The sequence below is a fragment of the Microtus ochrogaster genome, chromosome 4 (assembly GCF_000317375.1).
Source record: "Microtus ochrogaster isolate Prairie Vole_2 chromosome 4, MicOch1.0, whole genome shotgun sequence".
NCBI classification, from domain to species: Eukaryota; Metazoa; Chordata; class Mammalia; order Rodentia; family Cricetidae; genus Microtus; species Microtus ochrogaster.
In genome coordinates this window covers 92,519,441-92,540,094 of record NC_022011.1, presented here as the reverse complement: position 1 = coordinate 92,540,094, position 20,654 = coordinate 92,519,441, and the positions used below count along the sequence as shown (strand labels likewise).

Sequence of the window (20,654 nt, the reverse complement as noted above, 5' to 3'; positions counted from 1 at the left end):
CTTTCCTGTTCAACTTGCCTTTTGGTCATGGTGTTTTGTCCCAGCAATATAAACCCTAACTAACACACTAAATAAAAACAAATGTACATTGAAGATGAGAAACCCTGCAGGGGACTGACCTAGGCCCCCTGCATATATGTGACAGTTGTGTAGCTTGGTCTTCTTATGGGACTCCTAGCAGTGGGAAAAGGACTGTCTCTGACTCTTTGGCTAACTTTTGGGGCCCTGTTCCTCATACTCGGCCTTCTTGTCCAGCCTTAACACAAGGCAAGGTACTCAGTCTTATAACAACTTGCTAAGCCATGTTTTGTTGATATCCGTGGGAGGCCTGCCCTCTCTGGATAAAAGCGCAGGAGTGAATGGGAGTGAGCAGAGGGCAGTTGGAGGGACTGGAAGGAGGGGGAACTGTAGTTGGGATGCAAAATGAATTAATTAATTAATTAAAAAAATAAACCCTAGAAAGGATTGGGGATGTAGCTTTTTTGTAGAATGCTTGCCTATTGTTTGCGAAGCCTTGGGTTTGATCCTCAGAACTTCACGCATAGACACACTCATGCACACACACACACACACACTCACACACACTCGCACACGCACACACACACGCACACAGACACACACACGCGCACACACACACATGCCTGCACTCATACAAATCCCTTCTTCCTGTCACACACACACACAGAGAGAGAGAGAGAGAGAGAGAGAGAGAGAGAGAGAGAGAGAGAGAGAGAGAGAGAGAGCGCTTCAGTAAGTAAAGCTCCATCATAGGGATGGTACTGGACTCACTAAATGGAGAGACCTCACAAAGACCAGCCCATGCTTGCTGTAAACAACAGTGTATCTATCCTACAAGTGACTCTACCTCCCTTAGTGACCTAAACGCTGCTTCCTTCTCAATCTTCTAACAGTATAGGAACCTCAAGGTCATACAGTCCACCCTCCACCCAAGAAAAATATCTCCTCAGCTTACACAAAACATGGAAAAGCAAGCTCCCCAGTCTTGCCAACCTTGTGGTGTCCATAACCTCCTGAAACAGCAGTTCATAGCCAATCTAATGGCAGGAATTCCTGGGATGGACACTCGCTAACCCCTTCCAAATGCCTCATGCCTGCCTAACCCTCTGCAGGGTTGTATACCTCTGCAGCTGCCCCAGGGATGCTCACACCACTGCCTCTGCAGCTGCCCTAGGGGTGCCCACCGCATTCTCTGAGCTAAACTGTCCCAGACTCCTCCTGTCATCTCCTGATGTGCCTTCCCAATGTTTGGTAGAGGCAGATAACGATGTTAACCCAGCCTTCCTAAGTATTCTGCTTGATTCGGCCAACTGTCCTAAGTTCTCTCTCCCAAACAGCTTCTGTTGTCAAGTAAAGGCCAGCAGGCTTAGGAGTGTATCTCAGTGATAGAGTACCTGTACGGCCCCAGGTTCCATCCTTAGCACCGCAACACAACAGCCATAACAGTGGTACTAATGATGATTATGATGATGATAAGGTTACCAAAATTTAGCGAATCATTGGTTTGTTGTATAGTGTGTAAATTTTCCCAAACCTGTTTGATAGGTTTTTCTCACCTACAGAATAAAGACAGTAACTGCATTGACCTTCCAGTGTGTCACCAGGCCCGGTGTCAGGCTGGGACAGGTATAGGGACTGGATGCCTTGCACCCTGAGAGCTGTGGTGGTTTTTTTTTTCACACGGGCAGGCGGGCCTTCACAGGTGGGTGGAGTCAGCAGTCTGAGTCTCTCAGACTGGTCTGGGAAGGTCCACAGAAGCAGGTGAGACAGAAGGAAGGTCACATGACGTCTTTAAACTATGGGAAGACAGGTAATGACCACTAGGTGGAAGCACAATGCAAGGAATAAGATTAGTGTCCCCATTTCCCCAGTGGTGTTTGCCGCCCAGGCAGAGGCACCACCACTGTCCACACCCCCACCTCCTCCTAATTTCCTAGCCTGTGTTGGCCGGGTGAAGACTGCCATGAAGCCCGTTCCAAGGACCTTTCATTGTTTTCTTTCTTGAATGTCTGCTGTGTTCCTGACACACAGGGAACAACCATAAATAAAGCTTGGGCTGCTCAGGGTTTGCAGCTGGGGACCTCTGTCTCCGCTCTCCTTGGTGCCTGCTAGAGGGGAGACCTTGTTATCATCAGTACTTACTTTTGGCCATGCATGTAGCCTACAAGGGGTGGAACTTCCTCCTAAGGAGTCAAACATAGCTCCATGTTTTCTACGTGTCAGTCACAAATAGGCTGGGACTGTAACTCATCATTAGTAGAGCAATTTCCTAGCATTCTAGAGTCCCTGGTGCGGTCTTTAAGAAAAGCTGTGCCAGGCATGGCGGCGCATACTGGTAATCCAGTGCTGATAGGTTGACAGGTAGATAGAGGGCTCACGGCTAGCCAGCCTACCCAGTCACCGAGTACCAGGTTCAGCGAGGCCTTGTTTCCAAGAAGATAAGGTGGACAGCAACAGAGGTGATACCCAAACGTCTGTCTCGGTATCAACTTCTGATTTCAGGCACAGTGGCGCACTCCTTTAATCCTAGCACTTAGGAGGTAGAGACAGGTGCATCTCTGTGAGTTCAAGGCCAGCATGGTCTACAAAATGAATTCTAGTCCAGGCAGGGCCAGACTAGAGTGAGACTCTGTTTCAAAAAGAAAAAAAAAAAAAACAATATCAACTTCTGTAGGAGAAGGGATGCCACACCAAACTTCTGACCTCCAGACATGCACACGCTGTACACCATATGGTACATGTTGGAATAATAAGAGTTTTCATAGGAGAACAATTAGAAGAAGCCCAGACGTGCTCCCCAGAGGTGGTTATGAAGACTTGCTAACTAACCAAGAACTCGTCCCTGTTTCTCATCCCAACGCATGACCCTGCCAAGCATACCCCTAAACTCTAATGTTGGCAGGAAGGAGGATTCCCCACCCCATCTCATGAGCCTGTGGGCTCTTTCCCTATCCCCATTCTCTGCTGCAGGTGGGTTTTCTTGCACGAGAAGGCCTACCAAGTGCGGGACACCGCCATTGAGTCCTCAGTAGTGACCAAGGTGAAAGGCTTCGGACGCTATGCCAACAGAGTCATGGATGTCTCAGATTATGTGACCCCACCCCAGGTACGGTGCCCTACCCTAGGGACACGTGCATGCCCACGTCTGGGGAGCATGGGGACAGAAGCTACAGCACTGCTGGGGGGATTGGACATAAAGAAGCCGGACTCCCCCAACCCTCCCCCCAGGCCCTGTGACATCTGTTCTTTCATGGAGAGCGATCAGAAGGAGAGCAAGAGGGGACACCAGGTGGTTAGGAAAAGTTTGTTTGAATGCCAGCTGTGCCTCTTGTTAGCTCTGCCACCTTGGCCAAATCACAGGCAGACTGAGGCTTCCTCTTCTGTAGAGCAGCAGAAATCACTTCCTGCCCTGCAGATTGGGACGGGGCTTTTTTCCTCTCCCTTCTCCTCCCAAGGGCACCTCTGTCTTTGTCATCATCACCAAGATGATCGTCACTGAAAATCAAATGCAAGGATTCTGTCCAGAGGTGAGTGGAAGAGGTCACAGAAGCGTACCGGCAGAAGCAAGGCAGGGGGTATGAACTGAGGCCCCTGGTCTAGCCTCGGAGCTGTGACTGGACCTGCCACCCACCAGAAGCCACAGCTGTGGGAACCTGGGGGAGGCAATGGGAATGAATGGCTGACCCAGGGCCAAGGGAGGGTCCTTCATACACGTGTGACCCTGTCTCTCCACAGAATGAGGAGAAGTACCGCTGTGTGTCTGACAGCCAGTGTGGGCCTGAGCGCTTCCCGGGTGGAGGTGAGTGCAGCCCTTTCCTCTATCCCACCCCAACCCCAAGCCTTCATGGGACTCTAAAATGCAGTGAACTCTCCATGGGGATAAGCCCAAGTCAGGAAAGGGGGCAAGCCTTTTCTATGGAATTCTGTCAGTGTTACAAGAAGTTTTCTGGGTGCAGTCAGGGCCGTGGAGGTACATGGTTCCTGCCCCAAGAGTTCAGTCTAGGTTTTTAGTGGCAGCGTAGAGTAGCAGGTAGTATTTAAAAAAAAAATACAGGGGCTGGAGAGATGGCTCAGCAGTTAAGAGCACTGCCTGCTCTTCCAAAGGTCCTGAGTTCAATTCCCAGCAACCACATGGTGGCTCACAACCATCTGTAAGGAGGTCTGGCGCCCTCTCCTGGCCTTCAGGCACATACACAGACAAAATATTGCATACATAATAAATAAATATTTTAAAAAAATACAGAGAGCCCAGGGGAGGGAACAAGGATGGTTCTGAGAGGTGGCTCCAAAGCCCTCCTGGAGGTGACCTGAAGTTGGGGGAAGATTCGGCAAGATGGAGGGAGCTTCATGAAGGGTATTCTAGGAAGAAGGGATGCTCAGACTCAGAGGCAAGGAAGAAGAGTCCTGGGGTGTTGGGGACACATGCATTGGCTTGCCTTGCTCACCTGCTGGAGCCCTGGTGAGGACGGGGTGGGGGTGGGAGTGGCAAGGGTCAGGAAGCCACCTCAACATGAAGCTCCACCCTCCAGGGATCCTCACTGGCCGCTGTGTGAACTACAGCTCTGTTCTCCGGACCTGTGAGATCCAGGGCTGGTGCCCCACCGAAGTGGACACCGTGGAGATGTAAGGCTCTGAGCATCCCCAAGCATAGGGAGGGCTTTGCATGATCCCAGTGGGAATGTTATCTTAGGGTGTCATTGCCCTGCCCTGCCTCTGCCTCTCACCCTTGCTCCCATAGGCCCTTGGTCTATGTCTCCTTTCCAGAGGCACCCACAAAGGAATATTCCCGAGAAAAGCCCCTGTCTCCCTTCTCCCAAGAGCTGAATCGCCCCTTCTCGCCCACAGGCCTATCATGATGGAAGCGGAGAACTTCACCATTTTCATCAAGAACAGCATCCGTTTCCCTCTCTTCAACTTCGAGAAGTGAGTCTCCAATTCCCCCCTCATTTAGCCTACCACAGAGGCCCCCCTCTTTCTCTCCATCTACTCAACTCCCTGGAGCTCCTATCCCAAATGCCACATAGCCAGTTTCTCTGCCTGTGTCCCTGCTCTGGAGCTCTGAACCCACATAGGGAGTCTCTCTCAGCAGAGAAAAGACAGCATGGCCCGGCTGTGGACACGGAGGCCTCCTGCAGTTGGGGTGTGAAGTATCTGTCACTTTTATTTCTTGCCACCTACAGCCCTCAATAGAGACTGTTGGTTTGCTTGTTTTTTTTTATTTTTGTTTTGTTTGTTTGCTTGCTTTGTCTTAGTTTGCCCTCACTACATTGGCTCATACATTCAGCAGCTACCTAGTGGCAGTGAGCCTTGTGCAAAGGACCCTGCCAGGCACCACGGAGATGCACAGAGCAATCAGGAGAGACTCTGGTCACCAGGAGCCCAGCCTGGTAGTTGGAGACCCTGGCCACAGACATTTCTATCCCTGCCATGAGATGGAACACGGGGGTTACAAAACCATGCGGGGAAAGAAGGGAGGTAGACGGGGAGGGGCTGAGGTGCAGAAGATGTCCCCACCTCGGTGTCGAGGGCCAGAAGCATCCAGAAGACTGGAGAAAACTTAGGCATAACTATCTCTACTTTAATTCTGGGCCTCATCTCTTTCCTCTTTCCTCCCCAGGGGAAACCTCCTGCCCAACCTGACAGCCAAGGACATAAAGACATGCCGCTTCCACCCTGAAAAGGCCCCATTCTGCCCTATCTTGAGGGTAGGGGATGTGGTTAAGTTTGCCGGGCAAGATTTTGCCAAGCTGGCCCGCACGGTAAGAACCTGTCTCTTGTCCATGCCCCTCTGCTTACCCAGAAAGCTCAGGGCTCCCATAGACTTCAGGGATCACCCCTGGGATGCTGAGCAGTAAATGCCTCCTGGTGGAAGCACCCCAGACATGCAGATCCCCAAATCCTGTCCCTCTCTCCCCCAGAGATCTTGCCTCTACTTCCCCAAGCCTCAATTTCCCATTTCTCCCCAGAAGAGGCATTCGGTCTCTTGAAAGCACCATGCCACAGGAAAGCAATCTGCAACAGTGCTCTCTCTCCCCTATGTTGTCTCTCAGGGACTCTAAGGCTCTTCCCCTAAGGTCACCCCCTCCCTACTGCCACCTCCCATGTAGAGAAGAGAAAGAAATCCCTCTCCACAAACCCTCAGCCCTGATTGAGGACAGTGGAGAGCTCATCCCTGGCCCTTTCCTCAGGGTGGCGTTCTGGGAATTAAGATCGGCTGGGTGTGTGACCTGGACAAGGCCTGGGACCAGTGTATCCCCAAATATTCCTTCACCCGGCTGGACGGAGTGTCTGAGAAAAGCAGCGTTTCCCCTGGCTACAACTTCAGGTAAGCCTCCCTGGCTGAGCAGGGGCAGAAGCCTCAGGCAGCTAGCTCCAAAGACGTTCCTGTCGAGCAGAAATGCACATCGGGAAGGGAGCTCCTCATGTCCCTCGTCTGGTCCCCACCAGGTTTCAGTTCAAGCTTGGGGAGGACTTCCTGAGCGCTGGCCATCCCTGAATTGTGGTGTGAGGTGTGGATTCCCGCCATTAAAAGGAATCCAACCGCCTGGGATCTGCTGAGGACAGTAGTCACACCAGCTGGCCAAAGTTTCTGGAAGTACTCGATTCTGTCATTTTTTTACTTGCTTTTAGCTCTGTCCCTGACACTGATTGGTGTGCCTGGTTCATGTCCAGCCCCATTCCCTGTCCTGCACACACACTGGTGTGCCTGGTTCCTGTCCAGCCCCATTCCCTGCCCTGAACACACACTGGTGTGCCTGGTTCCTGTCCAGCCCCATTCCCTGCCCTGCACACACGCTGGTGTGCCTGGTTCATGTCCAGCCCCATTCCCTGTCCTGCACACATGCTGGTGTGCCTGGTTCCTGTCCAGCCCCATTCCCTGTCCTGCACACATGCTGGTGTTCCTGGTTCCTGTCCAGTCCCGTTCCCTGCCCTGCACACACACTGGTGTGCCTGGTTCCTGTCCAGTCCCGTTCCCTGCCCTGAGGCTGAATTTTCTGAGGCTCTGACTCCCAAAGTAAGCACAATATCTGCCACGGTTTCTTCTTCCAAAACGGGAAATTGACATTTCTCTCTAAAACCAGGAAATCCCGTGATTCACAAGCAGCAGCTATAGTGATCAGTAGTTCTTTCATGCTCTTCTGGGGGAAAACTGGTTTTTAAATATCATCTAATTGGTATTCCAAATAGCTGTGGGGCCTGAAGGACTTTTATTTGGGAGAGTTTTCCCACTAGGCAAAAGGGAAAGAGAGGAAGCCCAGGGTGAACTGATTGGAACAGCGGGGCCTTGAACAAGTCCTTGGCCTCTTCCCTGTTAGGTCCCCATCTGTGAAATGCTGGGAGAATATACTTAGCCGCCCAAAGGGCAGAGTTTTGCACTCTCTCTCTCCCTCTCTCTCTCATGTGTGTGTGTGTGTGTGTGTGCACGCACACACATGTGTGTACACGCACACATTCAGAGGTCAGAGAACAAACTCTGAATTTTCTACAAACTATGTTCTCTGCCTTGTTTGAGGCAGGGTCCTGTTCATTCATTCCCACATATCAGGACAGCTGGCCTATGCACTTGTGGCGATTTCCCTGTCTCTGCTTCCGCGATTACAGATTCCTGTGACATGCATCTGGCTTTTACATGTGTACTGGGAACTTGAACTCAGATATCCGGGCCTATGCACTCAGCACTTATGCCAAATGAACTATTTCCCCAGTCCTTGCCTTAATTTCTGAAAATCCCCAAATTCCGGGAAGGACCCTGATTAAGTACACAACATTATATGCTTGAAAAAAGAAACTTAAGAAAACGGATTTGCAGAGATGGGGTAAAATACGTAGAATACATTGTTACAGATGTGAAGAATTGGTACTCAAGCTTCACCTTGTTGTAGCAGTCTTCAGTGTAATGTTACATTGTATATAGTTAGTCTTTTTCCTCCTGTGAAAACATTCCAGAAGAAAGCAATTTAAAGCAGGAAGGTTTGTTTTGGTACAGTTTGAGGGTCCTGTCCATCATGAGGGGAGTCATGGCATCATGAGCCTAAAGTGGCTAGTCAGATGGCATCCTCCGTCAGCAAACAGAGATACTCCACCCACTGCCTGCTCTGCACTCATCTGAAACTCAGCCGCCACATCCACATCTGCCACATCCGAGTGGGTCTTCCCACCTGAATTAAACACTCCATCACACAAGGCTAGAAGTGTGTCTCCTAGGTGAATCTAAGTCTGGCCAAGTTGATAATCAGGATTAACTATCATAAGTCTTCATTTCATCAGCTTGACACCCGAACGTATCACTTTTAAATCATACCATTGCATCCCTCCCTGATCCCTATCTCCTGTTCATTTTGTAATGTAAAATATACTAGTTCATCTCTAAAAGTCTCAATATCTCAACAGTTCTAAAATTTCAGAAGTTTAAATATGTTCTCCTGTGAGATTTGGGAAATGTCTTATATATGAGTCCCTGTAAAAATCAAGCCTTCAAGTCGTACACTTCTCTTATGCAATATCATGAAGAAAACATGATATTCTTCCAACAAAGGAAGGATGGAAATAAACAAGCAAAGACTCAGGCAAGATATGACTGGATCACAGCAGGGTCAACACCAAACCCTGTAGTTCCATGTCTGGGATGTGGGGCTCTTGATGGCACTGTCTGGGCTGCAGTTTTCTTGGGTGGCTGCAGTTCTGGTTCTGGTGCCCACCGTACACACAGACTCTCTCCTAGGCCAGCTCTGCTTCATGATGCAGTTCTTGGAACACATTCCTCATTACTAGCATCTCCAATATCCTGGGGTCTCTATTGCAACTTAGGCTTCACCTTCTCAGCTTCATGCCATGGCCTCTTAAGGCCTACTTACAGCAAGTCTGACCTGACCCAGCTCCACACTGCCTGGCTTCAGTAGCTTCTAGAACTTAGCGTCTGTGACTCCTCCATGCCTGCAGGACCAGTGCCTCATGGAAAATGCTGCCAAGTTGTGCTGCCAGATGAAGATGTAGCATAAGCCCTCAGACAATGGTTATGGCAACCTTTGTGTGCCTTGGAGGCAGACCCTGTGAAAACGCTTTCTTATGTGGCCCTCTGATTCTGGTGATTAGCATGCTTAATGTAGGCTTTCTCTTTTTCAAGCAAATTTGCATTTTCACAAGTTGAAGTGCTCTGTGAGTAAGACCTCACCTTTCCTACTGCCCTAGGGTGCCAGTTTCTCTTGAGTGGCATTGATTTCTCCAGCAGCTCTAGCTGCCTTCTCCACATCTGCTTTGTCTTCTGCTTTAAACCTGCCTTACTGCGTTCTCATCTACTGCACACGCCAGGCTTTTCTGCTGTTTCTGCTGTGCTATCACGGTGGCCCTGACACACAGTGGCCCTGACACACAGTGGCCCTTTACTCTTCCTATGTCGTTCTAGGGCTTCTTTAGTCTGGAGCCCCAAATTCTTTGCATTCCTCTAGCAAACTCATCCCAAAAGCACGCAAACCCAAGTGATTATGTTTATCGCAACAGGAACCCTGCTCCTGGTACCACTTTCTTGCATTAACTACTTTTCTAGCTTCTGTGGCAAAATACCCAACAAAAGCAATTGAGGAAGGAAGGATTTTCTTTAGCTTGTGGTTTGAGGGCATAATCCATAATGACAAGAAGGCCTGGTGGCAGGAGTGTGAGGTGGCGGGTCCCATTGCATGCTCAGCCAGGAAGCAGAGAGAGATAAATGCTGGTTCCACCTGCTTTCTCCTTTTCACTTTGTGGCCACTCCAACCGATGTGATGGTACTGTCTACATTCAGGGTTGGTCTTCACTCCTCTGTTAAATCTCTTTGGAAAAGTCCTCACAAACATGACCATAAGTTGGTGCCCTGGGTGTTTTAAATCAGATCAGATTGACAGTCGTTATTAACCATCACAATACTCCTCTTTCCTTTTCACCTTACTTTGCAACTTTAAAAAATAATGGCTTCTCCCATTAAGCTTTCCATTTGGTAGTTTAAAATATATATGTATGTTCTCTGGAAAGAAGAATTTTTAAAAATTGAAATTGCTTTCATAATCAACTCCAGAGTTTGAAAAACCCTAGGAAACAACACATATTTTAAAGTAGGTTAAAAATACTGTTTGGCTCACTGGAAGAAATTGGCATATTTATTCAGTTAGTTCATCACACTGAGATCAATACAAAGGATATTTGTATGGTGGCTTAAAATAGTTATATACTTTAATAAAATTCTCAATCTAAAATACAAGTTTTCACATTATAACTCCCCTTTGGCCATTAGGAAGCCTTCAGTCCTCCAAATGACTCCAGTGACAGAACGCTTGTGTGAAGTTGGGGTCTGCTGTGAAGACCCCGCTTCCTGCTGTCATGCAGTTTGGAACAATACCTTTCATTTGAGGAAGAGCTGCTTTGGAGTTCTATAGCTCCAGCTGATTATGCAGTGGCTGTGCCCTGGCTAGGCACAATGGGACCGGAGATACACTTAGTTCAACATAAGCTTTGGTTGAGGGTGTGGATGTAGCGCAGTTTGTGGAGTGTGGTCCTAACACGCAAGAAGCCTGGGGCTCCAGCCCCACCTCAAGAAGTTACACAAAACCTAAAACCAGGAATGGAGGCACTTGCTTGTAACCTCAGCACTCAGGAGGCAGAAGCAGGAGGATCAGTTCAAGGTCGTCGTTGGCTACGAAGGGAGTTCAAGGTCTGCCTGGGCTATTTGAGTTCGCGCCTCAAAATGAAGATAGCTCAGATCATTTATTTGGACAAGACTGGGAAGAGGATCTCCCCGGACTCCACCAGTGTAATCATCGGGATCTAGGGGAGCCACCTGAGTGGCATAGGCTTCTCTGAGGAACCCAAATAACCTGCTTTGTAACAGAACCGGAAGTATAGGGCAGGCAAAGCTACCCAGCTGAACCCAGGTAAAGTCTTCAGAGAGCCAAAGAAAACTGCCTTTGGGAGACATCTGGCATCCTTACCAAGCAGGGCACAGTTCTATCTCTTCTCTCCACCCGGTTCCCCACCGCCACTCTCAGACAGCGGTAGACACACTGACACTCAAGGCCAAGCTGCTGCTGTGGCAGGGAGAATCGCCATTCCGACCACTCAGATAAGGAGAGGGCACTCGCCATGGTTTCCACGACAAGGTGATTTGAAGCTGATGTTTGAACCTCACAAAGCCACTTAGCAGTAGGACAGGCACTCATATAGCCACGTGCATAGCGTGCTGTGTGTCTGATTGCTCCTCACCCATTCTAGAGGGTAGACGCTACAATCCCTCCAGTCCTAACGAGAAAAGGCAGGCTCGCTGCAGGGACCCGGATGTGGGTAAATATTCTTAGTGATGCCTGCCACAGCCAGGAAAGCTGCGGCATTCACACTCTTGAATCCTCAGTAAAGCATGCATAGGTGTTCGATTCTTTCCACCGTGCTGAAAAACAAAGAACCCGGGCTCCCAGGGAGTGAAAATGCTAGCAGATGCGGGCGGCCCAATCCACAGTCTAGCCTTTTGCCTCCCAATCAAGTTCATCCGTCTCCCCTCCAACAGAAGCCAGATTTCTCCCCACTTTATTGTTGCTGTCTGCTCTGGAGAGAGTGGAATTATTCAGACAAGATTGGCCTTGCTTTTCGCTGCACATCTGATACCCAGGGGCAGCTGGAGACCTGCACTTCCATCGCTAATTACTTCTGCAGCTCATTTCTCTGCCCCCACCTCCCCACTCTGCGCAGCTCTTTGCCTGCAGAATCATTGATTTTGAGATGGTCTAGGTGTTAAAGATCCCATGAGCACATCTAGACAACACTGTCCCTTTACGGAGGGGAAACAAATGCTCTGAAGGGGAGGTGATTAGTCTAAGACCATGAGAGCATCTTAGTGTAGCCATAGAGGTTATTCTGTCCAAGCCACTGGCATCTGCTTTCCTAAGTCACAACCCCAAGCAAGAGGATACTTCATAAAGTGGCCTGTTGGTCATGAGTCAGGTCCAGTTACTGGAAAAGTGGCCTGGGTACATCTCCCTTCAGTTCTTACCTAGTGGACTTGGTTCTCTCCATCTAAAATTAATTTTTGTGTGATCTCTAAAGGCTTTTGTTCTTTCTCCACCTGCAGTTTGGTCAGAAGAATGTTTGGTTTTTATACCTAGATTTGTCTATTCTGCATAGTTAACTATTCTAAGGATCTCCTAGTGTTTTTTTTTTTGTTTGTTTGTTTTTGGAGCTTTTTTCCGAGCATATAGAGTACAGTTGATAGGGTTGTCTGGGTGTGTGGTAGACAAAGTGTCGCCACCATGTCTAAACATAAGAACTAACAGCTCAACAGTCTATAGACAAAGGACCCCCCAGAAGCAGGAGGTAGCATCCTGTAGCTTAGACAGGAATGGGGTGGGACCTTGCAGCCCAGGTATATACCCTTAATTTGCCTCAATTCCCTCTGAAAATTCAGCTCAGTATTTTGAATTGGGCTAATTGTCGTACTGTATGGTGAGTTTGTGAGGCACACATGTTTGTTAGTGATTAAATGTTACAAGCCAAGAGAGAGCAAGTCTGTGTATGTGTACAATGCATGTGTGTATGTGTGTACGTGTGTGTATGTGTATGCATGTGTGTATGTATGTGCATGCGTGCATGTGTGTATGTGTGTATATGTATGTATTATGTGTGTTTGTGTGTGTATATGTATGCGTGTGTGTGTGTGTATGTGTATGTGTGTGTGTGTGTAGGCATTGATGATAATGGCAGATTTATAACACCGTATCTATGCGGGCCTCAGCAGGAAGCAAATGACAGACCCAAATTAGGTATTTTGAGGAGAGCTTAATAAAGATACTGCTTTGAAAATGTGGGCAGGATGCAGGGAACTACAGGGCCTGTGGAAAGGGGCTAGAGCTAGAGCCGTGGGCATGCATGGACAGTGAAGCCCCAGCAGCCAGAACAGAGGCAAAGCAGCCCACTGAGGCAGGGAGAAGCTAGGGTCAGAGGGCACATGTGAGGTCCAGTCAAAGTCCCTCTGCTGCCTTGTGGAGGTCTCTGAACCCTGGTGAAAGCGTGAACCATTGCCCAATAAAAGACTGTGTACTCCCAGCCATGAGCAATTTTGCTGGCGTTTTGCTGCTTTTGTTCTTAGAGGCTATTTTATCTACAAATATAAGTTTTATTAAAATACGTTTTTTTTTTTTAGGCTAGGGATATAGCGCAGTGGTGGAGCCCTTTCCTAGCGTGTGCACGGCCCTGGGTTCAGTCCCTAGCATGCCTCTAAGGGATACTGTCTACAAGAGCTACACAGAGCAGCAACATGGGCTCCTTTTCTCTCAGTCCTGCCTCCTCACAGAAGTTAACATCATAGATGGCAGCCGGGGCGGGAGGGTCGTCCTTCCAGTCAGTTATACACGTGCAACCTAAAATTCCTGGTCTTTGAAGACCTCAAAAACTCCCCTCTGGTTCTCATCTGGAGAGATGACTCAGTGGTTAAGAGAACCGGCTACTCATTCAAAGAACCTGGATTCAGTTCCCATTATCTGCATGGCAGTTCACAGCTGTCTGTAGCTCCAGTTCCAGGGGATCTGACACCCTAACACAGACATCCATGCAGACCAAACCCCAATGTATATATAAAAGGATAATAAATCTTTACTTTTTAAAGAAGCCCTTAATGTTGAATCTGTGAAGCTCCCTCACGCTTGGCTCTTTGACCTCATTGACAGACCATCACACCCACCCACTCAGAAATGGCCCGACTTCATTGAGCCTCAAAGCCAGAAGCCTGGTCTGTGTTCATTTCTTCTGGCATACCCTCAACCATTATGTGACTGGCCCAACAACACACAAATACAGGAGCCATAGGGACATACCCAGTGCTGACAGCTGGGGAGAAGGGAACAGAAGCACTTTTAATGATGTCTGATTTCTCAGTTTCACTCTCAGAGTTCCTAAGACAGCATTGCTACTAAAAGACAACACAGTTTGGGATTTCCTCTCTTGGTGTCTAGGACCAAAAAAAAAGGGAGGGGGCACTTGTTCATCTGCTAGATACTCCTCGTGTGCTAGGTATTTCCAGCAGGCTTTCTGTGTTGGAAAATCACCCGCGGCAGCTTTCCTGAAGCTCAGGATCTGGCTGGTTCCCCTCCCATCTCACAGCACACAGCTCACCAAGCTCCCAGGCCAGCTGACAGACAGAGCTGAAGTGGGCCCTGGCTTTCACCTCTCTCCCTGCAATCTGGATTTCCTTCCCTGCTTTCAGACGCCGCAGAGACTGGGTTTCAAAGGCAGCTACTTCAGTCATTTCCACAGAAAACCATTATTGGGAAGGCCTCTCCGTGGGGTGTTTTCATGTTCCCATGGTCCTCTCTCCTCCCCTCTCTCTCTTGCCATGTCATGGGAGGACCAGTGGTCCCGGGTGCATATAGCCCTTTCTAACATCCATGTCCAGCCTGTCAGCACAGAAACCAATGTTACTAATAGAAAATATCATCTAAAACTTGTTGAGTGCTGACCAAAGAGCCAAAGGGGTGATCTCTTCACCTCTGAGAAACTCTGGGCCTTGGGTGGTCCCGTTTACCTGGGCAAAGCCACATACCCTTATATAGTGCCAGGGAAGACGCTCAGAGACTGGCAGCCTGGCCCCACAGCCTGCACTTGCGGCTGCTAGTTAACTATAGGACCAGTACGGTTGTCCCCTGCCCCTGCCTCTCCCTGTGGCCCAGGCTGGCCTGCAGCTCATTATGCAAGCCAGGCTAGCTGCTACCTCACAGCAACCCTCTGCCTCTCCTAGGGCTGCATGACAGGTGCAGACTACCACGGTCAGCTCGGGATATGTTCTTAAACATCAACAACAGGCAACTTTTTAAATGGCTGCTTTTGCAGTTTATCAGGTCCATAGACCCTAAATAAATAAGCTTGGCTTTGGGCCTGTCTCTCAGGGGAGGAGTCCAAGCAGGCTCTAAAGATGTGGCCCCCGTCCCAGATGCAAAGAGACTGCCAGGCAATATTTTCCTATCTGTACAGAATCAACTGTAAAAGTATATTTCAGCTGGCAAAATTACTTCCCAGCAGGCAAAGCTTTGCTGAGAACAGCACCTCCTTCACAGAGAAACCCAAATCCCAGACCCAAAATTTCCCTCCCAAGTCAACCCGGATCCTGCACGTTTGTTGCTGTTTTTCCTGCTGGTTTAACAGTTTTGGGTCCTGGTTTAGGAAGGAGTTTCCACTACTCTATGGGAGGACAAATCATTTCTAAACATATATGAGTGCTTCCAAGGGATTTGTGCTCGGTGATAAAAAACGCTTCTCCATTCAGCAAGCGTTCTTGAGTGTCAGCTCAGCATGGGGAAGCCCTTGTAATGGTTGGCACTACTCAAAGCTTAAACTTGGCTGCATGCTTCCTGCACAGGAGTGTTGAGGCCTCAAGAGTGAAAACTCTTGCAGATAATGAGGCGATGGCTTTGAAGGTCTCTTTCAGCTGCTGGTTCTCTCACATGATGAGCTGCAGGGCTGACGGGGAGTGGAATGAGGCCAGTTCCTGTGATCAAGGGAATGATAAACCTAAACCCAAATAGAAAAACTGTTTATACTGAAAAATGCAGGCAGCTCTCCTTAGCTGTGGGTTCTACATCTGTGGATGCTACCAAACATAGATCAGAGATATTTGAGGAAGTAATTATACCTGCCCCAAAGAAGAGCAGGCTTTGTTTCCTTCTTATACCCTAAACAATAGAGCATGACCACTGTTTGCACAGAATACACACTCTGGTGAGCCTTATAAGTTATGTAGGGAGGATATGACACACACAGGACAGTGTGCACAGTTTAGACAAATACCATGCTGTTTTATATAAGGGGCTTGAGCCTTATAAAAATGGGTCTTGGTATCTACAAGGCTCCTAGAATCAACCTCTTGGAACTACTGAAGGATGACTAGGAATAATTAAGATGAAACTGAGTATGTAACTCAGTTGTAGATTGCTTAGTATACATAAAGCCCTGTTTTCTGATGCCCAACACAGTATAAAACCAGGCATGCTGGTGCACACCTGTAATCACTTGGGAGGTAGAGGGGAAGATCCTAAATTCAAGGTCATTTTTGTAATTAGAGTTTCTCTCCTGCCCACCAGCTTCCAATATTACTTACTTAATATTACTTACAGATGCTTAGCCCATGACTAAGGCTTATTATTAGCTAACGCTTACATTTAAATTCTGCTCTTCTCCTGTATCTCTGCTTGGATTTCCTGCCTGACTCTATCCTGCCTTGCCATAGGCCAAAGCAGCTTTATTTATCAACCAATGAGAGCAACACATATCATAGCATACAGAAAGACATCCCACAGCATTTCCCCTCTTCTGGCTAATTAAAAATTGAGGTTTTCATTGTAACATAGTAAATGCATACAGAAAGACATCCCACAGCACATTCTCAGCTACATACTGAGTTTGAGGCCAGGTTTGCCTACAGAAGAAAAACAAAAAGAATCAATCTGCCTTTAAACCTAACTTGTAGGATCCAGAGGCATTCATAACTCAATGAACTAGACGTCATCTTGGTCTACATAGTGAGCTCCAGGTCAACCAGGGCAGGTTAGGCTACATAGTGAGACCCTGTCCTAATAACAGTTCTCCTCACCATTATCATGAAACAAAGGGGAGGTAGTTAGAGTCCAGGGAGTGGATACAAATCAGGGACACTTGGTGCGACTGAAAGCAATTCTCAGAGCCTCTGTGGGCCTGTTTCCTTTTCTATAAAATGGGCTATAAAGCCTTTTGAACTCTGACAGCCTAAATTAACACACATAGGGTTGGGACCAGGGATGGCTTTGAGAGCTGGGGCTGCTGAAGTGTGCACTGTTATTTATAGCCCTGCCACGCTGGGACAGAGCTTCAGTCCTGCCCCACAGAAGCACATCTGACAAATGATTTATTACAGCAATTGGTGTTCGTACTTACTCATCCTTTATCCGTTCCCGCTGATGGCATAAGGGAACACGCGTGAAGCCTCGCCGTACTGGCAGGCCTCAAAACGGCTCAATTCGGTCCATTGTCGGGCTGTCCTGTCTGCTCATGGAACAGCTATCTCTGTGGAGGTCTCAGTAAGAAAGCACATTGAGCCAAGACTTGGGAAGAAGTGTACAGCCAAGGCACCAACATGGGAGCTGCAGCAGACAGGGGGTAATACAGACAGCCATCGCTACTCTAGATTTGCAGGGAGGAATGGGCACGTGGTTTAGACCAGGATTCCGGGCAGGAGCAGCCATCACAAACAGACATAGCCACTAAGAAAAGCAAGACAGGGCTTGAAAGCAGTAGGCAGAGTAAATACCCACCTTTTCCTCTTGCTTGCCTTCTGATGCCCAGCCAGTACCTCCCATCAACCACATCTCCAGAAGCCAGAGAGCAAGACAGCAGACCCCAGAGAAGAGAGAGTCGCTCTGCTCAGTGGCCCTCAACCTTCTTAATGCTGCAACCCTTTAATACAGTACCTTATGTTCGGGTGACCCTAAACCATAAAATTATTTATTTGCTACTTCATGACTGTAATTTTGCTATTGCTCCCTTTTAGTTTCTGTCTTAGAGAAGCCGTAGACCTTGGGTTTGAACAGCCTGAGTTAGGATCTCAACCATGTCCCTAACCTGATAGCATTTCTGGTTTTCTGTGGCTTGTAAAATCACAGAGTCTGGGGTGTTGGTATACACCTTGTAATCTCAGCTCTCAGGGAACAGAGGCAGGAAGAGTGCCACAACCATCCCAGTCTACTGAGAGTTCCAGGCCAGCCAAGCCACACAGCGAGACTCCGTTTCAAAAATAATCAAACCAAAAAAAAGGAAGTGAAGATAAACAGGCTACACACACACACACACACACACACACACACACACACACAGCCTACTGAATCAATTTTATGTTGCTCATACATACATGTGTTTAAGGATGGCCACTTAGGATTGAACAACATATCAGGGAACTAACTCCTGGGGAAATTGGTTGTCTCTCAGCAGCGATTTAACGACCTGTAATGCTTTATCCTAGTGGAAAGGCCTTGTAAAATTTCCTCACTGACACTGGCACATCAGCTGGTGTCGTTATGCAGGTCTTGTGTAGTCAACCGCATTGTGATTCCATGCATACAGCTTCCGTGTCTAGAGAACTATCTCAGGCAGGAGTCCTGGTCCTCTGACTCTCAGTGTCTCTCCAGCCCCCTCTTCCATGCTGTCCTCTGAGCCCTAGATATATATAAGGGTTGTGTCGTAGCTGCATCAATTGGAGACAGGCACCCACAGTGAGCTGTTCTTTCTATTTTGACTAGCTGTGGCTCTCTGTAATGGTCTCTATTGCTGTGAAAAGAAACTCCCGAGATGAGAGATGAGAACCACACTTACCTGTAGATGTCAGGACTGGTGTTTAGAATACAGTGAGGAAATACCCTGGCTTAGAAAAGTGGCTGTGGTCGGTTCTCCTCTGAAATCTGTGACCTCACTAGCTCTGCGTGGTTAGCTAGGCTTACAGCATGAGGCATGATTTCCTTCCTGTTCAGCAAGCCTTAAGTCCAGACAGACAGTTGTTGTCCACCACTATTTCACCTTTAGGGATACCTTGCCATGATGTCATTGTGGTTCATGTGCTTTACAGCGGGTAGAACTGTTGATGGCCTTTCTCTTTTGGCATGTTGTGTTGCTCCTCCAGATACTATGAGAGCCACAGTTCTCAGGAAGGAGGCTCTGGGTCGCTCCTAGCTTCATTCTTCCAAGTCCTGTGTTCAGAGTGCACTAGGGTCTTACTTTCATGTTCTAGAAGATGCCAAGTACAATGGCAGTAGCCTCTTGGACTCAAAGGGAGTTTCTTATGCCAGGCACTGGGGTTTTTATTAGATAGTCTATAGCTTTTGTGGGAAGCATTATCACTCCATTTATCACATACATATATGTGTTATGTATGTATTTTTAAGTAAGCTTCTAAAGCAATGTGCTTTCCTATAGCTTTTAAAAACATCCTTAGTGTTATTTCTCCCTTCTTCCTCTCCTGGCTCTCCCTAAGTATTCCCCTCCCTCCCGCATCTACTAGTTAATCCCCTCAGCCACCAGATGCTGATGTCTCCACCTTACAGACAGGGAAGTGATATGTGTGTGTGTGTGTGGGGGGGATGTAGAGTTTCCAAGGGTGTATTAAGTACTTCAAGTAGCAAAGCAAGGGTTCAGACCCCAGGACTGTCCCAGGTCTAAGTCCCTATGCCACCTAGGGCTATCAGAGGCAGTCCTGAGTGTGAAGCCTCCCAGCGGGCTGAGCTTGTGTAAGTACCCCACATGTGTTATGTCCTCTCTCCTCCCAACACGTCCCCCACCAGTGGCACCTACCTTCCCACCTAGCCAGCTGCCGGATCTAAATGTTTTCTGTCTGAGAGAGAAAACAGCCTGTTGTTACCACCATTCAAGTTCCATCTGCCAAACTGGGAGAATCTGGAGAAGCCTGGCCAGCAGAAGGATGCCCAGGGGCTGGCATTGAGAAACTCAGTCTTTGAGGGGTTAAGAATTGAGAAATTCATTTGCTGTTCCAGTAAGTGTTTGCTCAGCCCCTCGCTATGATGACCTAGCCAGAGCAGGCGGATCAAGCCACAGGCACCTCGGTCCATCCCTACCTTCCAGTCCAGCCACACGCTCAGCTTCTCCAAAGCACCATGTCCTTTCCACGAAAGAGCCTGTTGCTCTCTTAACCAGGACTGCCGCCTCCTCCTCTCGCCCAGCCCACCAAGCTCAGTGTTATCACCCCGAGCTTTGCCTGAAATCGAGCCTAGGCCCAAAGTCTTCGGCGACCCTGTGCTCTTCAGCTGGTGTGCCTCAGCTTCCCAGGCTTCTCTGTGCCCCGTTTTGGGTTTTGTGACGGACACTTCTCTCCCTCTAACAACAGTAGAGCTTATCAGCGTGTCTGTGGTGCCTAGCCCAGTGCCCAGCACCCAGTGAGCGTTCTAAGCCTTTACTGACCACTGAAAAAGTGAGAGGTTGTCTGAGCCTGGGCCCTAATGGATAGATAAGGTATTCACGGAGTGGAGAGGGAGGAAAGGGGTACAGCGTGAGCCAAAGCTCCAGGGTCTGTATGTGGAGCATGTCCGGGACTCACGGGAAGGCAGGCATGTGCTGGGGTGGGGAGGACGTGTGTTGTGGCTCATGTTAGCAGGGCCTGAACTCCAGGCCAGGGTGTCGAGTGGCAGTGTTCTTATCACCAAGCCCACTTCCCAGCCAAGAAGTTCAAAACTAGAGGGATGAGAATGGGGATCTACAGAGGCCAGCCTTCCCCTTTCCAGGTGGAGGGGTCCCTTCTTCCCACTCTGAGCAGCTCTCCTGGGCTTCCTGTGCAACCCAGTTCGTGACACCAGGGATCCAGACACCAGAAAGTGGAAGAGATCCTCCTAGCTGCAGAAGTACTGCCCAGAGTCAGGACCTGAGATAAATCAGGGAGCGGGAGAACAATCTAGAATTCTGGCTGCCCTGTCCCATTTTCTGTTACTAATAGCAATACCATAGCTGGGTATGGACAAAGAAAGGGGCTCGTTTTGACTTGTGATTCTGAGTCAGAGTAGAGGAGACACATCTGGAGAAGGGTCAGAGTAGAGGGGACACATCTGGAGATGGGTCACAGTAGAGGGGACACATCTGGAGAAGGGTCAGAGTAGAGGGGA

The 20,654-nt window shown here is 48.6% G+C and overlaps 1 protein-coding gene across 1 annotated transcript in view; it reads left to right on the top strand.

Annotated features, from left to right (window-relative positions):
• The window catches only part of P2rx3 (purinergic receptor P2X 3), a 37,610-nt gene that overhangs the window by 5,969 nt on the left and 10,987 nt on the right, over positions 1 to 20,654 (top strand). Inside the window, exons 2-8 of the mRNA XM_005346685.2 lie at positions 2,989 to 3,124; positions 3,474 to 3,545; positions 3,754 to 3,817; positions 4,548 to 4,641; positions 4,864 to 4,941; positions 5,636 to 5,777; positions 6,207 to 6,343. Coding sequence (XP_005346742.1) covers positions 2,989 to 3,124; positions 3,474 to 3,545; positions 3,754 to 3,817; positions 4,548 to 4,641; positions 4,864 to 4,941; positions 5,636 to 5,777; positions 6,207 to 6,343 — 723 coding nt within the window. The remainder of the gene's footprint in view (positions 1 to 2,988; positions 3,125 to 3,473; positions 3,546 to 3,753; positions 3,818 to 4,547; positions 4,642 to 4,863; positions 4,942 to 5,635; positions 5,778 to 6,206; positions 6,344 to 20,654) is intronic.